General features: G+C 38.0%; 2 protein-coding genes across 5 annotated transcripts in view; both read left to right on the forward strand.

Moving 5' to 3' along the window:
- Window positions 1-6776, forward strand: part of nipbla (NIPBL cohesin loading factor a) — a 105544-nt gene extending 98768 nt beyond the window's left edge. For 3 of the 4 annotated variants that reach the window (XM_057831468.1, XM_057831467.1, XM_057831469.1), the window contains exons 47-48: window positions 2431-2628; window positions 5546-6776. In XM_057831468.1, the coding sequence (XP_057687451.1) occupies window positions 2431-2628; window positions 5546-5908 (561 nt within the window). In that variant the 3' untranslated portion in view covers window positions 5909-6776. The remainder of the gene's footprint in view (window positions 1-2430; window positions 2629-5545) is intronic. The other variant, XM_057831470.1, reaches the window with a different exon arrangement.
- A 1780-nt stretch (window positions 6777-8556) lies between these two features.
- The window catches only part of ndc80 (NDC80 kinetochore complex component), a 35238-nt gene continuing 20381 nt past the window's right edge, over window positions 8557-23413 (forward strand). Inside the window, exons 1-5 of the mRNA XM_057833095.1 lie at window positions 8557-8689; window positions 15548-15643; window positions 16782-16865; window positions 18038-18173; window positions 20466-20632. Coding sequence (XP_057689078.1) covers window positions 8682-8689; window positions 15548-15643; window positions 16782-16865; window positions 18038-18173; window positions 20466-20632 — 491 coding nt within the window. The 5' untranslated portion in view covers window positions 8557-8681. The remainder of the gene's footprint in view (window positions 8690-15547; window positions 15644-16781; window positions 16866-18037; window positions 18174-20465; window positions 20633-23413) is intronic.

Below are 23413 nucleotides of genomic sequence, written 5' to 3' on the forward strand. Positions count from 1 at the left end.
GTCTTACACTCATCCAGAGTCTTTAGTTTTGGCTTAAACTAGGGCTATCAAATTTTTTGCGTCAACGGCGGTATTAACTTTTAAATATTTAACGCAATTAATGCATGCGCTGCACTAACCACTCACGCATTGTCGCGTTCAATCTATTATGGCACCGTTTTGCATATACATAGAGTTAAAAGGCATCGTTAAATGAGTAGAGAGAATTTTGGCAGCCTTTGCAGCTTATTTTTAACTGGCTAAAGCCTTACGATCCCTCTCTCATCAATTGGAAATATCGTGGGAAGCAATGAGGGGAAGAAAGGTAGCAGTTGAACTTTTTCTTAACACGCTATTTTATATCCTAACGCAGAGAAGATATATCAATTGGTACCACTACGCACAGTCATGGTTGCACTTCCCATCATGCATTTGGGCAGAAGTTAAATGGCTACAGTATCATTTACTGAAAGCTCAACAAATACACTAGATGGCAATATTTAGTCACAATATACAAAGTCACATTTATCCTTTAAGAATTACATGTCTTTCTATCCGTGGATCCCTCTCACAGAAATAATGTTAATAATGTAAATGCCATCTTGAAGATTTATTGTCATAATAAACAAATACAGTACTTATGTACTGTATGTTGAATGTATATATTCGTCCGAATTTTATTCATTTTTTTCTTAATGCATTGCCAAAATGTATATGATCGGGAAAAATTATCGGGAATGATTGGAATTGAATCGGGAGCAAAAAAAAAAAGCAATCGGATCGGGAAATATCGGGATCGGCAGATACTCAAACTAAAACGATCGGAATCGGATCAGGAGCAAAAAAACATGATCGGAACAACCCTAGTAATAATACGACTCATTCTCGTACTAGGCCATCCATCAATTCATCATCTACTGCTTAATCCGGGCTCGGTTCGTGGGGACAGCAGAAGACACATAATTTATTGTTTTACTTACCTGGTTCTGATGGCGCAGCGTGTTGGGCCAAACTGACATAAAGGCCGAGTTATACTTCCGCGTCAGACCTACGCCGTCAAGGAAGAATCGAGTTACGACCCTACGCCGTAGCCTGACGCGCACCTCTCGATTTTTCTAACCTTCAGGTCGCGTAGACGCGTAGACGTAGCGAAAACGGACTGTGATTGGTCCGCTCAGACTGTTGTTTAGAATAGAATCAAACATTATTTTCTACACGCAAAAATGCACCAAGCCGACGGAAGTATCATCGAAGAGCAAGTCTCGTCAAGAAATTATTATTGTGACTGCCAAATGGCAAGGTCGGCGATCGAAAAAATAAATAAATGGAAGAACCACCGAGACGTGGGTGGTCGGAATCGAGTGGCCACACGAAGCGGTGACACAGTCGGCCAACTTTTTATCACTTAATGTCTTATTTTTGGTTGGTGCACTTCATCATTTACTGTGTACATATGTTTCAAGTATATGAAGAATAAAGCACAGATTTGGTGTCAAAAGAGTTGTTTTGATCTTTAATTTTCAATAACAGACAGTTGACACACACAATACATCATCACTGATTGAGAGTGCCTCGGTGCTTTTTATGATAACCTTAAAATCAAGCCTCCAACGCAGTTTGGGAAGTTCCCTCGACGCCAGAAATCTGCTATGGCTTCCCACTGGCTGGTTGTAGGACACTGCAAAAAAATCAGGCTGGAGGGCTTTGCAGACCTTGAACGCAGTGCTCGACGCCAGTTTGAAGCTAGCCGCCACAGCTAGCTCTCTCCACCCGAGTCTAAAACTCTCTGTGCGGCATCAAAAGTCGGCCAGACCGCCTCGAAACCGTCTTCTGCGTCGCCTGCCCGTCAACATTTGTATGTTCAATATTTATTCAGTGTTGATGAGCAGAATATTTACTTTCAAGAGTTCCATCTTGCATTGTTTATTTTTTCTCCGACTAGCGGAAGTAAACAAGCATGCCCCAAAACCGTACAAACATAACGCCACATCCCTCTAGTGGCTTGGCGGTGAATTACAGAGCAACGCGTTCCCTCACCGCAGAACTATCGAATGTCGAATGACGCCGTAGTCGCTACGCCGTCACCGCAACGCAGGAGTATAACTCACGCACAGTGCGTAGTGTTTTGAAGCCTCTGCGCATGCGGGTCAGTTTGCTCAGCATGTGTCGGACTGCAAATTAGTGCGCATGCGTAATACTTGAATGGGCTCAAAAAAGCAAAGCCAGTCTGAACGGGCACACCAAAAAAACAGATATGACAAAAAATTGGAATTGTGCATTAAGACCTGCAGTATGAACCTAGCCTATGTGACATTAGGTGCTATACGGAACACTGTAAAATTAAAACTGCCTCTCCAAATTGTAACCAGATTTTTTCCTTATGTACAATCCAATGAAATGATCGGTACATCATTGATCATGAAAGGCTCTTGACATTTGTCCTGTATGTAGTTCAAGATACTAATGGAACATCTAGACCCGGACGAGGAGGACGAGGAGGGAGAAGCATCAGCAAGCGCCAACATCCGAAACAAAGCCATAAATGCCCTGCTGGGAAGCTCGGGACCGTTGATGGGGCCCAGTCCGCGCAATCAGGCGGGACCGGAGACAGATGACGACTACAGCGACGGCGATGAGCGCGCACCAGGGGTAAGATTTTAGCGAACACACTTTCTAGCTCCCTGCCAAATGTCTTGCATTTCCAAATTTGACCAATATTTATGCATAAAACTGGGAAAAAAAATATTTTACTGGAAATTTACCTTTTACAGCAGATCTCACAGAAGAGATCCTATGTTTAGACTTGGTTTACATGCAGTTTATCTAAGGCTGTCCCAGATTGTATCGTCGCCGATATTCAGTGTTGTTAATAACGGCGTTAGAGTATAACGGTGGTTTTTTTTTTTTTTTCAGTAGTGATTCCCGTAATTTCCCGAATATAAGGCGCACCAGTGTATAATGTGCACCCCAAATTTACTTGAAAAATCTGAGCAGAATTCTAGCTTGGTATAGGCTACTGTTCCTATTGTTGAAAGCACAAAAGTGTGTAATAAACAACTAGCACATTCATATTTTGCAATTTGTTTTCTTACTGTACCGAAAATGAACCGAACCGTGACCTCAAAACCGAGGTACGTACCGAACCGAGATTTTTGTGTACCGTTACACCTCTACTATATATATTACAAAATTACAGGTAAGTAAACACAGTCATAAATGTTTCCCACCAGCCACAAGAGTTAACTCCAGCGTGTTAGTGCGTCTAGCGGTGGTAAAACGTGTGGTGTTTTTTTCATCTCTGGCAACCGTCTGTGTTGGAGAAAAGGAGGTGTGTACAATGTAAACATTATACGAGTCATACACACGAGCTTTTCATGGAAAATAATTCAATTATTTTTATTCTGATGGTAATAATGTTGAGCTGTGGCTGTGGGTTTAGACTCACCTAAAGGACTGCATTTATTTTATTTTTTTTCTAGAATATTCTATTTTTTTTTTAAGTTTATTTTAAGTGAACATTATACTTATGTTCCAATTTGCTATAATGCTTAGGAAAAATAAGAATCCTGTTCAATGGAGAAAAAAAAGTTGTTTTTTACCTAGATATTTCAAAGTAACACATTTTAGAGTTGTAATTGCAATACTGTGATACCGTTAAACCGTGATATTTTGGCTTAAAGTTATCATAATGTCAGAATCTCATACTGGTACATTCCTAGGCCATAAATGGCAGTGAATACCGTAATTTCCCGAATATAAGGCGCACCCGTGTATAATGCGCACCCCAAATTTACTTGTAAAATCTAGGGAAAATTATTGTACCTGTTTATAACGCGCACCCTAATTTTAGCACCAATAAATAGAAGAATACAAGAAAACAGAGCTCATTTACAGATACAGAAATGTCATTTCACTGACTGGTGAAACACAGCACAAGCATAGCACAATGGTAGTTCAAAACATTACCATAAACTGACAATATTTACGGTAATAATATGATTTGACAACTTCTCCAACTTACCAGAATCTAGGAGAAAACAAAATAGATGTGACTTTTCTTTTAAAGGCTGCTGTATAACTTGCTCGTTTCATCATGATGAATCAATGTTTCTTCCATGGATTGATACGGTAAAATGAAAGTGAGAACGAAAGTCGGAAATCCGAGAGCGCTCATCGATGTCGACACGACAGTAACAATAGGAACTATTGTTATTTGGGTTTGAGTTTCAAGAGGGACAGATATAGTTGACGGACACAGGAAGTCTGTGTGCTTACGTTTGTTATGGTCCGAGTTGCGGAGCTGCAATAAATGTTGACTCAAAAGAGTTCAAGAAACCAAATTCTGTGCTTTATGAAGAGTGAAAAAAGCCGAATTTAACACAGACGAGATAATTTGGCCGATTAGAGTACCGAAACAAAATGGTGACGTCACGTACCGTAATGGTCGGCAACGGGTCTCCGCATACGTTTCACAACGTGGCCGTGTCAATTTAAGAAAATCGGTTTATATATATATATATGTGATATATATATATATATATTTCTGACTCCATCCATGTACCCATTTATAATGCGCACCATGATTTTGGAAGTTGATTTGGGGAAAAAAGGTGCGCGTTATATTCTGGAAATTACGGTAAGTTCATGAAATAAGGCAAAATAAAATATGACCAGACCCAAAAATTTTACTTCAGTAAGAGTAGCTTTATGTCAAAATAACATTACTCAAGTAAAAGTATAAGTAGTCGTCCAAAAAATGTACTCAAGTACAAGTAAAAAAAGTAATTGGTGAAAAGAATACTCAAATAATGAGTAACAATTGAGTAACTGTTTACAAAATTGTTTTTTTTAATTAATTTATTTTTTTAATGAGCACAGTTATTTATATGAACTGTTGTTATAATGATACTGTACAATAACCCAATACATAACCACATTAAGCCTAAGAAATACACACACAAAAAAAATCTTTGATTTCCGGCGAGAGAGAAAAAAGACAAATGAAGCATTATTCATCTAAAGTGCTTGAGTGCCCTCAAGTGTCGAAAATAGTTCCTTGTTTGAATAGTGAATAGTTCATTTATAAAAACTAGGAGAGAGGATAAAATCTGCACTTTCGAGGCATGTTGAGGGTAGCGCTTTATATCAAACACAGTACGTCATTTTTTACGGTGCTTTAAAGACGCCGCGTGAATGAGCAGGCTGGCGTGATTATAGAGATGGAGTCATGTGATTATTGTTGCGACATCTCATTGGTGAAATTGGTAGAGCTACTCTTGACATCATTGGCAAAAAAATTAAGAAATCTGATATGTAGAATAAAGAGGAAAAATGTCATGACTCTTGTGCAGCCCAAAGTAGCAGATTGAGTATTTTTCTTCACAAATTTACTCAAGTAAAAGTAAAATGTATGGCTTTGTAAAACGACTCTTTGAAGTAAATGTTTCTCAAAAAGTTATTCAAGTAAATGTAACTGAGTACATGTAATGTGTTACTACCTCTTTTTTACCATAATGATACGTACTTAATCGTGTCCTCATTGTCCCCCCTCCACACACTTCCACAGTCCTCTCGGAAGACGAGACGATCGGGAGACCCGTCGGATCCCGGCAGGATGAATGAGACTGTGGAGGTGATGGACGTGATCGCCCTGTGCTGCCCCAAGTACAAGGACCGGCCACAGATCGCCCGCGTGGTCCACAAAACCACCAGCGGCTACGCCATCCACTGGATGGCCGGCTCCTACTCGGGGCCTTGGGCCGAGGCCAAAAAGCGAGACGGCCGCAAACTGGTGCCTTGGGTGGACACGATCAAGGAGTCGGACGTCATTTTCAAGAAGATTGCCTTGACCAGCAACCACAAACTGAGCAACAAAGTAGTGCAGACTTTACGCTCGCTATACGCAGCGCGGGAAGGAGGAGCCAGCTAATGGCTCCTGCGTTTTTGTTATTTTTGTTTTGTTGTTTCTCAGATTTTTTCTACCTGCTCCCCGCCGCCTCATCCACACGGCCAAACTTCACTGGATTTGCACCCTTTTCTCTTCCTCATTTTTGTATGAAAAACAAGACACTACATACTTTTACATGAGTTATTCTTTCAAAAGAAAAAGACTTATTATTTTATTATTATTATTATATTGAATGGACTGCTCATGTTCATGTGTATGTGTACACGTACGGAGAGGATATAAGATCCAGAAAACTTATTGAAAGGAAATAATAGCTCCAGTTGATCCCCTCCGTTGGAAGGCTTTTCCCAGAAGGGCGGTGGGGAGCGGGGGAATGTTTGGTCAACATTGTCGTGGGAGCTCCTTCGCTGTTGTGCAGCCGATTCTAGTCGCTCATTTCTTACTCCCACTGTATTATAGTTTAACACAAACAGAAAAACTAAAAAATGTTTATATCTCTGAAGACAAAACTGTAAAAAAACAAAAAAATCCCACATGAACTAAAAAAAATAATAAAACCTTAAGTGAATGTTGGAAATTAGTCTTTTTGATGTTCTTATTAAAGTGTTTTTTGAAGTTTATTATAATACTAGCACCTAATGGTTTTCCCTTCTATAGTTTTTAGATATTTGAAAGAAGAAAATAACTTTTTTTTTTTTCTTTAAAATTTTTGTTCATTTTTATTTGTCCATGCTGTACAATGGCAGAGTCCTCTGAATATAATTTATTCTATTTCGAACTACGCATGCAGTATATATGTGGCCTATTGCAGGAGGATATTTTGTAAATGTCGATTTTTGTTGTTTTAGGTCACCTTAGTAATATGAGGAAAGGGGATTCATAACTTTTTTTGGGGGGGGGTGGAACAAATACTGCAATAAATTTTCTACTTCTTTGTCACTTGTCTCAAAGTGTCAACATGATCTTTTCAAAAAAAAAAAAAAAAAATTAGTAGATATTGATAAAGTGCAACTGTAATTTGCATTGTAGCTGTGAACTCCGGCCCACTTTCACCCCTGGGTAAATCTCGTTCAGAATTGTACAATGTAGTTACCATAATTTTTGGACTATAAGGCGCACCCGACCATAAGCCGCAGCAGTCTCACTGTATTATGGGATATTTACAGCAAAAGATGTGAACTGGTAATATTTTATTCGACAGTGGCATCATAAGACAGTCATAAGATCAAATGAACCACCATGAAGCTTTGAAACAATTGGCTGCAAAGCTTCATTGCTTCAAGAAGCTTCATTTGGGGGAGACAGTCATCCTCTGCTGCCACCTGATGGACTTGTCGTCCAACATGCCACCTAGCATGCATTGCAGCCCTACAGATGTAAATAACAATCCAAATTCATGTTCTGTGCTAATTATTTCTTCATTTACTGTTCCAAATGTATCATTCATTGCTAGTTATGGTATTTGGTAACACTTTATTTGACAGTGGTGCCATAATACCATTATAATTAAGACATGACCCTGCCATGAGCATAAATGAGTTCTTATGACGGATGTCTTTTTGTGTCATCAGTCAAATATATATGGTGGAAAACACTCAGGTGACTTGAAATTGTCCTATATGCACGTGTGATACATCATTGGAAAGCTTAAAATCTCAATTTTCTGGGGGAAGAAACATTTTGAACAGGAGGGCATTTAAAAAAAAAAAAAAAATTTAAACAGCAAAACCTTAACTGTAGGTGAGAGCATGAAGGAGCATTATTAAAGACGCCATGATTTTTTTAACAAGATATTATCGCATACTTACCTTGTTTCAATCCAAAAATGCCATGTAGCACGTATCATCAAGTGTCAAGACATAGCTGTGAATGGCCATTTTGGAGGATTTTATGCGTGAAAAATGGTAATATAGCAAGGGTCTCGATGCAAAAATCGTAGACATCAAGGAGTGGTTGAGATTTTCATTTATTTACCCTTATAAACGTTTTTTTTTTTTTCCAATTTTTCTTTGGATCGATTATTCGTCATCTAAAATATTGGGGGAAATGCGCCAGTATCAAAAAATAAAATAAAGCGATAGTTATGAGGTAGATATTTTAGACTTAGACTTACTTACAGACACCATTTTTTTTCATTGTGACGTAATTTGTATAGAAAATTATTCACTCGCATATTGTAAACCTTGAAAGTCTTTTTTTGTAAACTAAATATTAGACATCAATTAATGATTCTAAGCTAAAAATGACATTTCGAATAATAAATTACTGAGCTTTTTATGACTGGATTGAAACAAAAGTCGTTGCGCGGTGTCTATAAACGGGGTCTCCAGGGTAAAATGGACAAATTAAAACTAGTTCTGGGGCTTAATGCGCCATGAAACTGCTATGACAGCGTGTAGACATATTGTTCAATCAAACATACCAGTTCTTTTGGCTGAAAATACAGCAGTTTTATTTCAAAGAGGGGTGCAAGAGCAGAAACTGCTTTTTCAGCCTTGTCTGTGTTTTCCGCCATATATAATTATTATGAAGTCTATGGTTCATCACTTCAAAATAGATGGGAGGGCCTCGTTGATTACCTTTAACCAGAAAAGCTTCCCAAATTTCACACGTAAATGACAAATTTGTGCACTTCCGTACATCGCTGTTGAATATTTTTGACCCAGATGCCTTGCCGTAGTGCTGTGACGTCACTTTCGCGACCATTTTAAACTCTTTCGGCGGTTGCAGCATCAGTCGCTGTCAGTTACTTCTTCCGACTTCCTTCAGTTCACGTTGTTTAAGAAGAAACAGCATGGAGCGGTAAGTAGCGTATTTAGCTTTTCACTCCGACTACGTTTTGTTGCACTAACCCTTCGTGAGACAGAAAATTGCTCTCTTTGTTTTTGTTTACTCCCATTTGTCCTACGGCGTGTCAAAAAAGACTCGCCCTACGAACGCTCCCAAATAAAGTATCTTAATTCAACCTTAAACCAAATAATCTATTTTTCTGGATGAAACAACGTTATTTTTCAATTTAACTCCATTAATATAGTTTTGTAAGACAATTAAAAATGAAATTGCATTCTTTTTTGGACCGGTGTTCGGCCATTCCTTACTACGCGGCGAAACGTCCCACGCATGCGCACATCGGTTAGAGGCGGTGATTACTCACTATTTTTGTTTTTATTTAGTTATTTAGAACCTTTTCACAGCCTCAAAGATACTTTTTGCATGTATTACCCTCTCATACTTTTAACCATTGTGTTTTTTTGTGTTATCTTTGAAGCAGTTGACCACATTAGTCACGTAGCGTGTTTAAACCGTCCTTATTTGATATAACCAGTGTTGTTAATCTTACTGAAAAAAAGTAATTAATTATAGTTACAAATTACTTCTCCCAAAAAGTAATTGCGTTAGTAACTCAATTACCTGAATGTAAGAGTAATTAGTTACTTGGCAAAGTAATTGGTGATAATTACTTTTTTTTTTTTTCCCTCAAAAAAAAAAAAAAAAAAAAAAAAAAAAAAAAACATTGGCCACACTATGTGAAGTTTTTTGTGAAGGTTTTTGGTACAATTGGCCCGAGCCCAATTCTTTACCCTAATTTACCCTTTACCCTGAATCAACTGTAAAAAGTTGTTAAAATTGCTCCCATTATTGCATTTGTTCCCTTCTCTCTACTTTCGACATATGAAAGTTTTAAAACTGTTTCATCATTTAAAGATAGATTCAAGTCAAGATTTTGCCGATTTAGAAGTATTTATATAAAAAGATTAAAAGAAGATAAAAAGTTACTTAGGTTCGCTAGGAAGGTTCTCTACAACAGAGCTGTCCTAAAAAGTCTACTGCTTTAAGATGGCGGCTGTCTACTAACGCATTTAGTGCCATGCAGTGTTGTTAATTTTACTTTAAAAAAGTAATTAATTACAGTTACAAATTACTTCTCCCAAAAAGTAATTGCGTTAGTAACTCAGTTACCTGAATGTAAGAGTAATTAGTTACTTGGCAAAGTAACTAGTGATATGTTTTTTTCTTTCTCAAAAAAAAAAAAAAAAAAAAAAAAAAAAAACACACACACACACACAGGTCACACAATGTGAAGCTTAAAGTGTTTGGGGGACAATTGGCCCTAGCCCAATTCTTTACCCTCCACTTAACTAGACACAAGGGTATTGTGATAACTAGCTAGTAACCTTTGCTATGTGTGGAAGTCATTTAAAGTTGTGAATCAATCGTTAAAGTTGTTAAAATTTCTCCCGTTATTGCATTAGTTCCCTTCTGTCTACTTTAAACATGTGTAAGTTTTAAAACTGTTTCATCATTTAAAGATAGATTTAAGTTAAGATTTTGCCGATTTAGGAGCATTTTAGATTTTAAAAAATTACTTAGGTTCGCTAGGAAGGATCTCTACATCAGGGCCTTCCTGAGAGGTCTACTGCTTTAAGATGGCGGCTGTTTACAAACGCATGTAGTCCTTAAAACATGTTGGCAGTGCAGCAGTGTCTATCATTTGCATCTAGTTCTATAATATGATATCTACCGTGTCATGTGGGCGTAGTTTGTCGGCTATGGCTGCAGTCAGGTATTATTGGAGCCACCTAGCATCGCGGTTGCAACGGCGTCTTCCCCAGTCCTACTCTGCTCTCGTCCCCGTGAGTCCGTTTCTCTCAGACTTTTTTTTATTCAACCAACTTAGTAACGCATAGTAACGCACGCCTTTCCCGCCTCAGTAACGGTAACGGCGTTGCCAAGATGAGAAAAGTAATTAATTAGATTACTCATTACTGAAAAAAATAACGCCGTTAGTAACGCCGTTATATTGTAACGCCGTTATTAACAACACTGGATATAACTACATTTAAGTATTTTCTGCAGGCATTTTTTTAGTACCTTATTGCTGTATGCATCTAAACAAAACAAGTTAAGAGCGCACGGTAGTACTTTAGGTGTCAAATTCGACTAATGTAGCACGTTTCGCCGATGTAGATATTTTGGCAGAACACCGGGTGACGAGAGCATTTTTCAAATGTTCAAAGAACATGCTTCTCTTGTTTTTCTTCCTTGACATTTCGCCAAACTCTCTAAATTTGTATTATCTTGGCCGATTTTTTTTTGTTTTTTGTTTGGATGGATGGGTGTAATGAACAGGAGAAAGCTGAATGAAATGTCGTGGACATTGCAAGGCGTTTGTATTTCGAATTTATTTGCTTGTGTTTAAATGTTTGTATAATCGGGGTTTATGCGGGTCATTAAAAAGCATTAAAAGTCATTAAATTGATTCTGTCAAAATTCAGGCCTTAAAAAAACATTGAACTAAATTTTTGAGGCATTTAAAATGTATAAACTTGCAAAATATATGGCGGAAAACACAGACAAGGCTGAAAAAGCAGTTTCTGCTCTTGCACCCCTATTTTAAAATAAACAGCTCTATTTTAAGCCAAAAGAACTGTTTTGTCTGATAGAGCAATATGTCTATAGCAGATTCATGGCGCATTAAGCCCCCCCCTATTTTTAATTTGTCCGTTTTACCCTGTAGACCCGCGTTTACAGACGTCGCGCAACCGCTTTTGTTTCAACCTAACCATAAAAAGAAGGTAATCGTATTTATTATTCGAAATGGCTGTCATTTTTGGCTCTGAATCATTAATTGATGTCTAATTGTTGAGGTGGTTGCAGCTCAACGTTGCATTCGTAGGAAGAATTGACGGAGAATAAGTTGTCTTTAAGCCAAAACTCGGCGTATTTAATTTCCATTGACATGCGGATACATCCTCTCTCATTGCTGTCTTCACAGGCAGTCCCACAAATCAAAGTAATCAAAGTCAAACACAAAGAAGTAATAAATGTAGCACTTTAGACAATTAAGTCCCATCCTGCCATCTTGTGGCGAAAAGATAATGTCAATAATAACAAGCAATAGGAACATTATTTCAACATCAACTGAGGACACATTTATGAACACAAAACATTTCCTCCACCATTTCTCTCAACACTAATATTTAGTTTAAAAAAAAAAAAAAAAACGACTTAAAAAAATGATTCACTCGCATATTTTAAACTTTTAAACAAATTACGTCGCAATGAAAAAATTAGCGTCTGTAAAAAAAAGTCAGGGATATCTACCTCATTACTATCGCTTAATTGTATTTTTATTCGTTATTGTCGCATTTTCCCCAATATTCTAAATGATAAATAATTGATCCAATCAAAGAAAAAAATGGGGAAAAAAAGTTTAAAAGCGTAAATATATGAAAATGAAAATCTCAACCACTCCTTGATTTGTGCATATGACCATTTTTTTACCCATAAAATCCCCCAAAAATCTGGCTGTGGCTATTCACAGCTGTCTTGAAACTCGGTGATACATGCATGCTACATGGAGTTTTTGGATGGAAAAGAGGTAAGTATGCGATATCTCATTAAAATCATCGCGTCTTTAATTATGCTCTCGCGTACTCTCACCTCCAGTTAGGGTTTTGCTGTTTAAATGTTTTTTTTTTTTTAATGCCTTCCTGTTAAAAAAAATTCTTCCCCCAGAAAATTTAGATTTTAAGCTTTCCAATGATGTATCACACATGCATATAGGACAATTTTGAAATTTCGCCAAATTGGGGGTCCCGGAGCGGAACTTCAAGTCACCTGAGTGTTTTCCGCCTAATATATTTTTTTACATGATTTATTAGGGATCTCCTGATCCGATCACGTGACTTTGACTCTTAAAAATAAAATAACCCAAGTTGGTGGGAACCTGCCCAATCTGGCAACACTGTTCGCTGCCAGCCCAGTGAAATTGTGTTGGATGTGTGTTGCCAACAGTACTGTAGGTGTTTTTTGTTAAATATGATATTGATATGATTTTGTCATTATTTTCCTTATGTATTAACAATAGAAAGTGGTAAATTAATCTTTATGCATCCCTTGCCTAATTTTTGTTGGGTATAGAATTAATAAAATTGGTATTAAATTATCAAAAGGGAATATTCCTTCATGTCAATACCTGTAGATCAGGGATCCATCTGTGAGTATTTTTGAACATAGTAAGAACATGAGCGTTCATTTTGTTATACTGTACTTTAAGATAGACGTGCAATGATTAATCGACAACTAATCGATTAGCAAATTAATCGACAACTATTTTGATAACCAATTAATCGTTTAGGACCTTCTTCACCTTAAATTTGTCTGTCATGACATACAGTGTTTCCCACCAATGAACGAGACTGTGGCGGCCCGCCACAGTCTCGTCTGCCCCCTCGTTTGCATAGCGTAATGTTCGTAACTATGCAGGCCCCCCCTTAAGAGACGCAAGGGGAACGAGTAGGAAGAATGGGAAAACGAGCGAGATAGCGAGAGATAGCGGTCGCGTGTCGTAGCAGCCCGCTGTTATTTTGTTATTGTTTTTCTTTATTATTGTTACCACAATCAAGTGGGTAAGCAAATACAGACTTCTCTCCTTCTTCCCCATATCCGGGGCATTACAATAGTTTGGATCGGACTTTTCGGCGAAAGTGAGCGGTGGACGGCCGTCTTGGACGGAAAGCAAACTTTGATTGAACTTGCGCGGAGAGGCGGGGCTCAAAATAAAGCCTTGCTCTATTTTCAGAGCGTTGGTCACAGTAAAATATTTATTAGTTCAAGCAGAGTAAAATGATACATATTCACGGTACAAGAACGTCGTTTCCGTGTCCATCGATTGGTAAGAAAAGGCTGTTTGTACGAGTGACGTGTGGGCGCTCCCGTCGGGGGACATTTCGAGTGGAGTGGCTATTTTTCGGCACAACACCGGCGCGCCAACTTCAGACAATTACGGCTGACGAAACTTTGATAAATTCCCCCAAATGTAGTACTTACATTACCAAATAAAAAATAAATAGATAAATAGTCAAATAAAAAGGAAAAAGGAGGACTACGACGGCGGTCTGAAACCCGCGGCTCTCGGGCCGCATGCGGCTCTTTAGCGCTGCTTCGGAGCTTTTTTTTTTTTTTTTTTTTTAATGGAAAAAGATGGGGGAGGGAAATATATTTTTTGTTTTAATAAGATTTCTAGGAGGACAAACATGACACAAACATTTTTTCAATTCATTAATATGGTAATGAAGTTAAAGTTGGCGTGGTGGCATCGTACAACAGAGTAGTCGCATGGTGCGCTATAGGATCCACTGCAGGGAAAATAAACATTTAATCATGAAGGCTAATTATGTATTTCTAGCCAACTTAGTCATTTCTATAGTAGGCTAATATAGCTAGTATCGATCATTATAAGACTTGTACAAGGCTTTTAATTTTTTGCTGCTCCAGACATACTCTATCAGTTTTTTTGTTTTTTTTGGGGGGCTCTTTCAACAGTTTGGGTTGCCAACCCTGAGTCACTACGAGATGCAAGTCGCACTATTGCTACGAGAAAAAAAGTCGCATTATTACATAGGGTAACGTAGCTGTAATCAGCTACGCATTTTACATACATGTACCGTAGCTGAGAGCTATAACATTAGCTTAGCTAATGAAATATTTCTAATATATCTTTGTTATGGTTCTTCTTGGGGGAAAAAATAATGAAAAAAAAAAAAAATTCGCCGTGGCACGACATGGTGAGGCTGTCCGACTCCGATGCAGCCCACCACCACAGTTTCAAAAAATCCTATGGGAAACACTGACATACATATAACTTTTCAGTTGTAAATATTAGATTTCTTCATTATATTTTTGTTTAGTCAAAGTACGACATGAACAAAGATATACTTTTCCTTTGGGAGAACAACAACTCACATTTTAAACTAAGCTTATTAAGGCCGCAACAACTAATCGATTAAAATCGATAATTAAATTAGTTGCCAACTAATTTGATAATTGTTACAGCTGTACACTACAGTTAAGTCAGGAAGCTGTAATAATTTTTGGGGACGGAAATGGTCATCAATAGAATTTTATCTTCATTGTTACCTACAACATGCCTAAAACAACTTCAAGGTAAATTGGGTAGGTCATTGGGGGAAAAAAGTGACATTTATCCGATTGTTTAATTTTCCGATTAATCGATGATGAAAATAATCATTAGTTGCAGCCTTGCTTTGAAATCATTTTGTGACCCCTTGGTGGAGTACCTTTTAGAAAATGCAATTTTTGAACGGAACTTTGAATAGATACTGTATTAGCAGCTCACTTCTGGTTGAAGAACGTTTCTTGTGCATGTGTGGCGCACCGACGGGCAATAGGGTGAGATCCCGCGAGAGCAAACTAGCTGTCAACGTCCTCAGTCGGTCAGGAGTACATGAAAAAAGTAGCTTCTTTCGCGATCTCAAAATTGTGTTGTCCCAAATTGCGATTTCAGTTTAAAAATGATGGATCATCATCATCAATGGCAGCCAATGTGTTAATGAGGTAATATCAATTTTGATCATTTTCACCAAGCATTTTTGCCTTTCATCATCAATCTGTGTGATTTCAGACTCATTTTGCAATGTCTATTGGCCTACTATTATCAACACAAAATTTCCATGAGTAAATTATCTCAATGCAGATTAAATGTATCATTTTCAGTAAACTCTTAAGTTGTTTGTTTTCATTGAGGACCAAAGAAATCAGATTACTGACTGCGAGTACTTTGTTGTCAGTTATATCATGTTTTTTGTTATTTTTATTCCTAATATATTCATCATGTTATTTATTTTTGGGGACTAGTGGAAGATTGAGCAGAGCCAAAGGCAGGCTGTCCCAGCTGCCATTGAGAGTGCAAGACCCCAGCAGGATGAGCAACGCGTACACAACTCCCCGCAGGTTGGTTCTTTTTCATGGACAAAACAAACCTGCGTAGTTAACCCGGGGACTACCTGTATTAAGTTAGCACAATATAATTAGCTATTGATATTTAAACAAATTCTGTTGTCTCTATGGATTACGTTACATGCCTAGTTCTTTTTTAAGGTTTGTCATTTTAATTGTACGTATCGGCTTTCAGGAATACATCGCATGGCATACTGCACGCTACACGTTACTTCCGCTCATTAATATTCATGGCGTTAGCACCTATTGCTAAAGGGGGATACGCTACCGTTTGTCCCCAGTAGTAAATGAATGGAAATGGTATCCGAAGGAGATGTGTACAGAGCTAAACCTAACAATTCTGTCCGAAAATGATATCCCTGTTGCCATATTAACTGGTAAAGATGTGGAACAACATACAAATGTTCAGTTAAAGAAGATGGCTTGAGTGTCGAGGGTGGAAAAGAGCCGAGCTGATCGACACCTTATTCCTTACGCAACTGACAATGACTGTCTTCTTTTTCAACAAGCTAACCTTTACCCCCATATGCCCAGTCTTTCATATATATTATATCCTCTGGTTGTCTTACATCTCTGACCGTTCTTGGGGGTAATTTATATTGTTAGTTCTGTGTAGCGATCGCAATCTACTCGGTGACAGCCAACGAACACTTTTAATTTTTTCATGAATAACAAATCTTAATTCAATTAATTTATTTACACTTCCTCCTTACTAAAGTTGTTTCTTTACAACAGAAAAGGTAACAACGGTGGCAGTCAGATGCCACTATAATTTTTTTTCAGGTCATTCATTGTAAGACAGAAGCAGCACAGCAAAACGCCAAGCTAAAAAAATAAAAATATCAAAATGGCTTACCTCTTCGGGGGACGCTGTGGCAGGCAATGGGTCGGCATTGTCATTTGTAAGTGAATGACTTGACCTTGCTGGCGTTAAACTGGTCTTTCGGACGTCCACACAAGCTGTTCCGTTGTTCACATTTTTTCCTTTGAGTCGTTGGTTTCGGGAAACGTATGAAGAAAACTTTCACGTGTGGATGGTCGTAATGTCTAGAGTCGTTTCTAGTTTGATCGGCATGTTCGTTTTTCGTCATTCGTGCGGTACACTATTAAATATCTTTGTTTTTATTGGCAGTGAAAGCCTTTCAATAGGAAAACGCAGCATAGGAAAACCTCTGCTGCAGACATCTGAGAAGCGGACAAGCCTCTTTGGTCAACGGTATGTGAAGAATTGAAATGCTGTAAACGATCAGTGTGTATCTAAAGAAAATAATAGTCATGTCAAATTTTATAGAAGGGAACTGAATACATAGTGTCACAATCTTTATAGCAGGGGTCACCAACGTTTTGTGTGAGACTACTTCTTGAGAACTGATAAAATAACATGGTTGCCCAAATTTTGGGGGGTAAATCTTCGCTTCATTCTCCATGAATGCTAGTTTGGTCATGACCTTACAAGTATAAAGTTGCCTCATGTTTATGGTCCCTATTACACGGTCTCTTGCTTGTAATTCTGTTAAAACTTAACCGTTTTTTCTCTTTTATATTTCATTTGAAAGCTGAAATCCTATGGTCTTATCTTTTGATTATTATTTTTTAAAAATTATATCAGAAATACCGTGATATTGATGATGTCCACCCAATTAACAAAAGAGCAAAACATTGTGGTCTAGAAGTGATTCTGGAAAGCCAAGAGCGTGACATTCATTCGAGAATTTCAGAGGTAATTTCAATCCAGCGATTATGAATCTTGTGGAAAATTTTGACGAGGCCGGTACAGTCAGTGGAAGATTTGCTGCGCTCAGGTTGGCTCGTTGCGGCAGCAATGGCTGAACATGGAACTGAATTATTGGTTTATCGACAGTCCTTCATGGATTAGCAAAGTGCTAGTGCAGTGCGCTCCACAGAGAGCAAACGGAGCTTTAATAAACATAGTGTTTTGTGTTGCAACAAATAAAGAATTTCCACTTTCAAATGACAAAAAAAGAGAAAATTTGATTAAGTACCGTATTGGCCCGAATATAAGACGGTGTTTTTTGCATTGAAATAAGACTGAAAAAGTGGGGGTTGTCTTATATTCGCGGTCTAGACGTTATACCCCTTCACGACGCTAGATGGCGCCAGATATCATTGAAGCGATGTTCTGTCATGATAGAGCTCAGCTACTCTCAAGTAAACCAGTTTAGATTATTTTATTGGAATTTTTTTCCTTATTCAGATTTGTTTCAAGACTACAGTTACAGTTAGACTTCACTTTGATGGTTAATGCAGTTATTGCAATTTTGTTCTTTTATCACAATAGATTGGTTTGTTTACATTTCAAAAACCATACATAAAGACATTAAGGACACTGTATACATACTTACCTATTTTTTTTATATAATTGTGGAGGGGACCGAGAACAAGTGGAGCAAGCATGCCACGCAGCAGCTCCATTTATGGCTTTGGAGCACCTGAGAAGATTAAAGATACACGGCCTCTGCACGACAAAGGTTACGTTCAGCAGTGCATCAGACAGCTGTATGATGTAAGTTTGGGTTTGGCAGTGTGTGCGATCCGCTCCTGAATTGTAGGATATAGCTGAACCAGCATTTGAGTCAATTTTCTAACTGTGCAAACTGATATAACATGATATTTGCCAATTATTTAATGTGTGTGAATGTATTATTTTAAAACTGTCTGCTCCATGTGCCACATGTATGGATCCTTCACATTGTGTACGGTACTTTATTAGCCAGGTGACAAAGTGCGCCATCTCAAGAATTCAAAAGTAAAATTTGTGTTTACGGTCTTAAGCCTTTGGAGGGCAAGTGACAATTTTTGGTAATTTGGTTAAAAAGACTAGGGGTTCACGATATCCATTTTTTGAAACCGATATCAATAACTTCCTGCTCCTCAAGGCAGATACCGATACGATAACCGATAATATATATGGCGTAAAACACTGAGGTGACTTGAAGTTCCGCTCTGAGACAACCAATTTGGCCAAATTTAAAAATTGTCCGATATGCACGTGTGATACACCATTGGAAAGCCTAAAATGTCAATTTTTCCGGGGGAAGAAAAATTTTGAACAGGAGTGCATTTAAAAAAAAAAAAAAAAAATTTAAACCGCAAAACCCTAACTGGAGATGAAAGTAGAATTAAAGACGCCATGATTTTAACGAGATATTATCGCGTACTTACCTCTTTTCGATCCAAAAACTCCATGTCGCATGTATCGCCGAGTGTCAAGACACATCTGTGAATGGCCACAGCCGTATTTTGGGGGGATTTTATGGGTGAAACATAGTAATATAATAAGGGTCGCGATGCAGACATCGCAGCGATCAGGGAGTGGCTGAGATTTTCATTTCCAAATATTCACCCTTTTAAACGTGTTGTTTTTTTTTTTTGGTTCGATTATCATCTAAAATATTGGGGAAAATGCAACAGTAACGAAAAAAAATACAATTAAGAGATAGTTGTAAGTAGGGTTGGGCATCGATGGGAACCGATCCTAACACTCCGATTCTCCCGGAATCGTTCGAATTTTAAAATTTTGATTCCATGTTTCGATTCCCTGACCGCCAAGCGGGGAAAAAATTGCTTAAGTTCAAAGACTGATATTTATATACAAGTTAAAATTAGCCCTGTGAGAAGTCTATAAAATTTTTTAAAAAATCGAGAATTTAAGACTTTAATAGAAACTAGGCAATTTTTTTTTTGCCCTGCCTCTTAAAAGGATTTTAATTGAGAATTGTTCGGAACCGGAATCAAAACTCTGAATCGGAACCAGAATCGTTCAATTTTAAACGATGCCCAACCCTAGTTATAAAGTAGATATCCGTGACTTTTTTTACAGACGCTAATTTTTTCATTGTGACGCAATTTGTTTAAAAGTTAAAATATGCGAGTGAATAATTTAAGGTTTTGTTTTTTTTTTTAAACTAAATATTAGACCTCAATTAATGATTCTATGCTAAAAATGACAGACATTTTGAAAAACAAATACGATTACTGGTACTTACCTTCCTTTTATGGCTTGGTTGAAACAAAAGTGGTTGCGCGACGTCTGTAAACGGGGGTTTCCAGGGTAAAACAGAAAAATTAAAAATAGTTCGGGGTTTTAATGCGCCATGAATCTGCTATGGAAGTATATAGACATATTGTTCTATCAAACACTACAGTTCTTTTGGCTTAAAATACAGCACTTTATTTTAAAGAGGGGTGCAAGAGCAGAAATTGCTTTTTCAGTCTTGTCTTTTTTCCGCCATATATAAATATATATATCTATACACATATGTGTTTTTACCTTTTTATGGAAAATAATTTTGTTCTAATGTTTAGCAGCTTGAGCTGTGGCTGTGGGTTTAGTCTAAAAGTTCTATTTATTTCAATTTTATTTAAAATATATATATTTTAATTTTATTTATGTAACATTATATACATGTTGATGTTCCAATTTGCAAATATGTCATGAAAAAAAAAATCCTTTTCAATGGGGAAAAAAAAACAAAAAAACAAACATACATCTCAAAATAACACATTTTAGAGCCTAATTGCAATACAGTGATACCGCGGTACCACGGAACCAAAGATACTGTAAATGATAGTACTAAAGTGTCTCATTAAAGGGGAAGTTCAGGATTTTTTATTTTTCAGGGCCTGAAACTAACCAATAAACTACACTGAATTTGTTGAAATCAACACCGACTAAATAAACCCTCGCTAACGCGAAGATTCAGCCTAGTGTCGAAAATTCTGACCTTCTGCTTTATTATTCCAGTGCTAAATTAATAGCATGTTAATTTATTACTTGCTTTTCCTTGTAATTTAGTTCCTGGCAGAGCAGAGCTACAACGTGCCACCCAAAACTCTGCAGTCACCATCCACCAAGGAGTTTGTCAAGATCTTTGAGTTCATCTATCGTCAGCTGGACCCCACTTTTGAAATGCCAAAAACCAAAGTGGAGGAAGAGGTTCCAGCTCTCCTCAAGTCACTCGGGTTACTAAAGAACCTTTTTGCTTTAAAACACATACTCTCTTAGAGACCGTTTACATGGTGACGCTGTGACCTCAAGACGCAACGATTATTATGCGGAATGGCCTCGCCTTTACACGGTGACGACGAAAACGGAATGCGATGATACAAACTTTTGATTCCGGCCTCCAAACCAGAACAGTTCGATTGCGGGGCTTGCTACGCAACTAGGGTTGTTCCGATCATGTTTTTTTGCTCCCGATCCGATCCCGGTCGTTTTAGTTTGAGGATCTGCCGATCCCGATATTTCCTGATCCGATTGCTTTTTTTTTTTTTGCTCCCGATTCAATTCCAATCATTCCCGATAAATTTTCCCGATCATATACATTTTGGCAATGCATTAAGAAAAAAATGAATAAAACTCCGTCGAATACATTCAACATACAGTACATAAAAGTACTGTATTTGTTTGTTATGACAATAAATCCTCAAGATGGCATTTACATTATTAACATTCTTTCTGTGAGAGGGATCCACGGATAGAAAAACTTGTAATTCTTAAAGGATAAATGTGACTTTGTATATTGTGACTAAATATTGCCATCTAGTGTATTTGTTGAGCTTTCAGTAAATGATACTGTAGCCATGCCCAAATGCATGATGGGAAGTGCAACCATGACTGTGCATAGTGCTACCAATTGATATATCTTCTCCGCGTTGGGAAATAACATAGGGTGTTAAGAAAAAGATCAATTACTACCTTGCTTCCCCACATTGCTTCCCACGTTAATTCTAATCGTAGGGAGAGGGATTGTAAGGCTAAAAAAAGGCTGCCAAAATTCACTCTACTCATTTTACGCTGCCTTTTAGCTTTCTATATAGGTAAAACGGTGCCATTACAGAATGAGCGCGACAATGTGTGAGTGGGTCGTGCAGCACATGCATTGCGTTAAATATTTTAACGTGATACATTTTTTAAAAAATTAATTACCGCCGTTATCGGGATGGATTTGTTAACCCTACCTTAAGCCTAAACGAAAGACTCTGGATGAGTGTAACATATTATGTGTGTAACGTTAAATACAATTAGAAAGCGATTTAATTAAAAAATATATATATTAAAAAAAGGCATGTCCGATATTTTTCTGCCGATTTCGTGACGTGATCGGACCCAATCGATCGGGACATCTCTATCCGCAACCATATAAATGGAACGCTCTCGCTCCGATGATGTTGGCACTCGCACTTGTTAGGTCGCACACTGCTAGTCAACTTTCAAAACGGCAAACATGGCGGAACGTCTTCTTGAATTTACTCTTTTTATAATATGTTCATTTAAATATATTTAATTCTGCATTTTTGTGCCTTTTGAAGCAAAAAAGACAACCGCGGGGATGCCATTGCTTCGAGTGGGAGGTTGTTGTCTTCCGGGCTGAAGAGGTTGTTGTCAAGGCACTGCATCACTAACTGTCGCCTTGTAAATCTGCCCTGCCCCCTTGGGCCTGGGATGAAAACTACATCGTTTTCACACGGAATTGCGACATAGTTCCATCTCCATTCGAACTATGTAATTGCAAACATGAAATGTCATTTTCTCGGAGCGTCACCATGTAAACGGCCATTCAGCTGCTCTTTTACGGAGCATTGCTATCACTTCACAACTAGTCTTCATGGTACAGTAATTTAACACTGCATTTGCCCTGCAGTAGAGGGGGAGGGGTGGCTTATTTGCTCGAGAAATTTTGAGTGCTTGTTGCGTTGGATTACCCTTGATTTAGGGGCTAAATCGATATAGTTGTCCTTTTTCCCGTTTGGGGCATTTATGTTTTCAAGACTGTAGCAGGTTAACAACAAAAAAAAGGCCAGGTATGCCCAACACAACTGCACTCTCATTGGTCAGGGATTACTCTAGAATGTGGCCATTAGGGGTGTGCCATCTTAGGCACCCCACGATTCGATTATTGAACAATGATCACGGTATTGACTGAGATCACGGTTATCGCAATTATCACGATTATCGCTGCATCGTACATTACTAGGAAATACAGTAGCCAAACAAATTTATGTCTATTACTTATCTAAAATATCCAGGAACGATGGAAACGTGCCAATACAACAAAAAGTGGCCTTTAAGCTGCTTTTTTATTTATTTATTTTTTACAAGAAAGTGCAAAAACTTTAACCATTGTAAAGGCAGCACTTATTTCTCTCAACAATACAATGAAATGTACACAGGCGGAATGAATTCCACTGTTTCTGGAAACAAAGGCTATGTTCATACTACAGGTCTTAATGCACAAATCCGATTTTTTTCCATATGTTTTTTTGGCGTGCCCCTTCAGACTGCCTTTGTCCATTGAGACTGTTCCAGTCTCACGCATGCGCACTAATTCGCAGTCCGAGATGGGCTCAGCAAAGAGACCCGCATGCGCAGAAGCATCAAAACACACATGCTAGCTTTATGTCATTCCAGAGTGATCATATTTTGATTTACAAAAAGAGGACACAAATAACAGACATGAATAATCCCCGTTTAGTCTTGTATTCAAAGTTTATATGGACTGATAGAACGCACACACGAGCCTTGACGTGTGTGCGTGAAATGACGTTGGTGCGTCAGTTTGCCCCGACCCGGTCATGCGTGCAATAATGAAATATTGCTCATTCGGCGCACAGAATGAAAATCGAAAATTGTAAGGCTTATTCTTCATTTTATTTTTTTATGACTGTGATCAAGCCCGCTTCGTGCTTAACAGCAGAGTTCAAGCTAGGCGCTAATGCCTACATGGCTGCCGTCCTCCGTGC

This window comes from Corythoichthys intestinalis, chromosome 3 (genome assembly GCF_030265065.1).
Source record: "Corythoichthys intestinalis isolate RoL2023-P3 chromosome 3, ASM3026506v1, whole genome shotgun sequence".
In the NCBI taxonomy this organism is placed as follows: Eukaryota; Metazoa; Chordata; class Actinopteri; order Syngnathiformes; family Syngnathidae; genus Corythoichthys; species Corythoichthys intestinalis.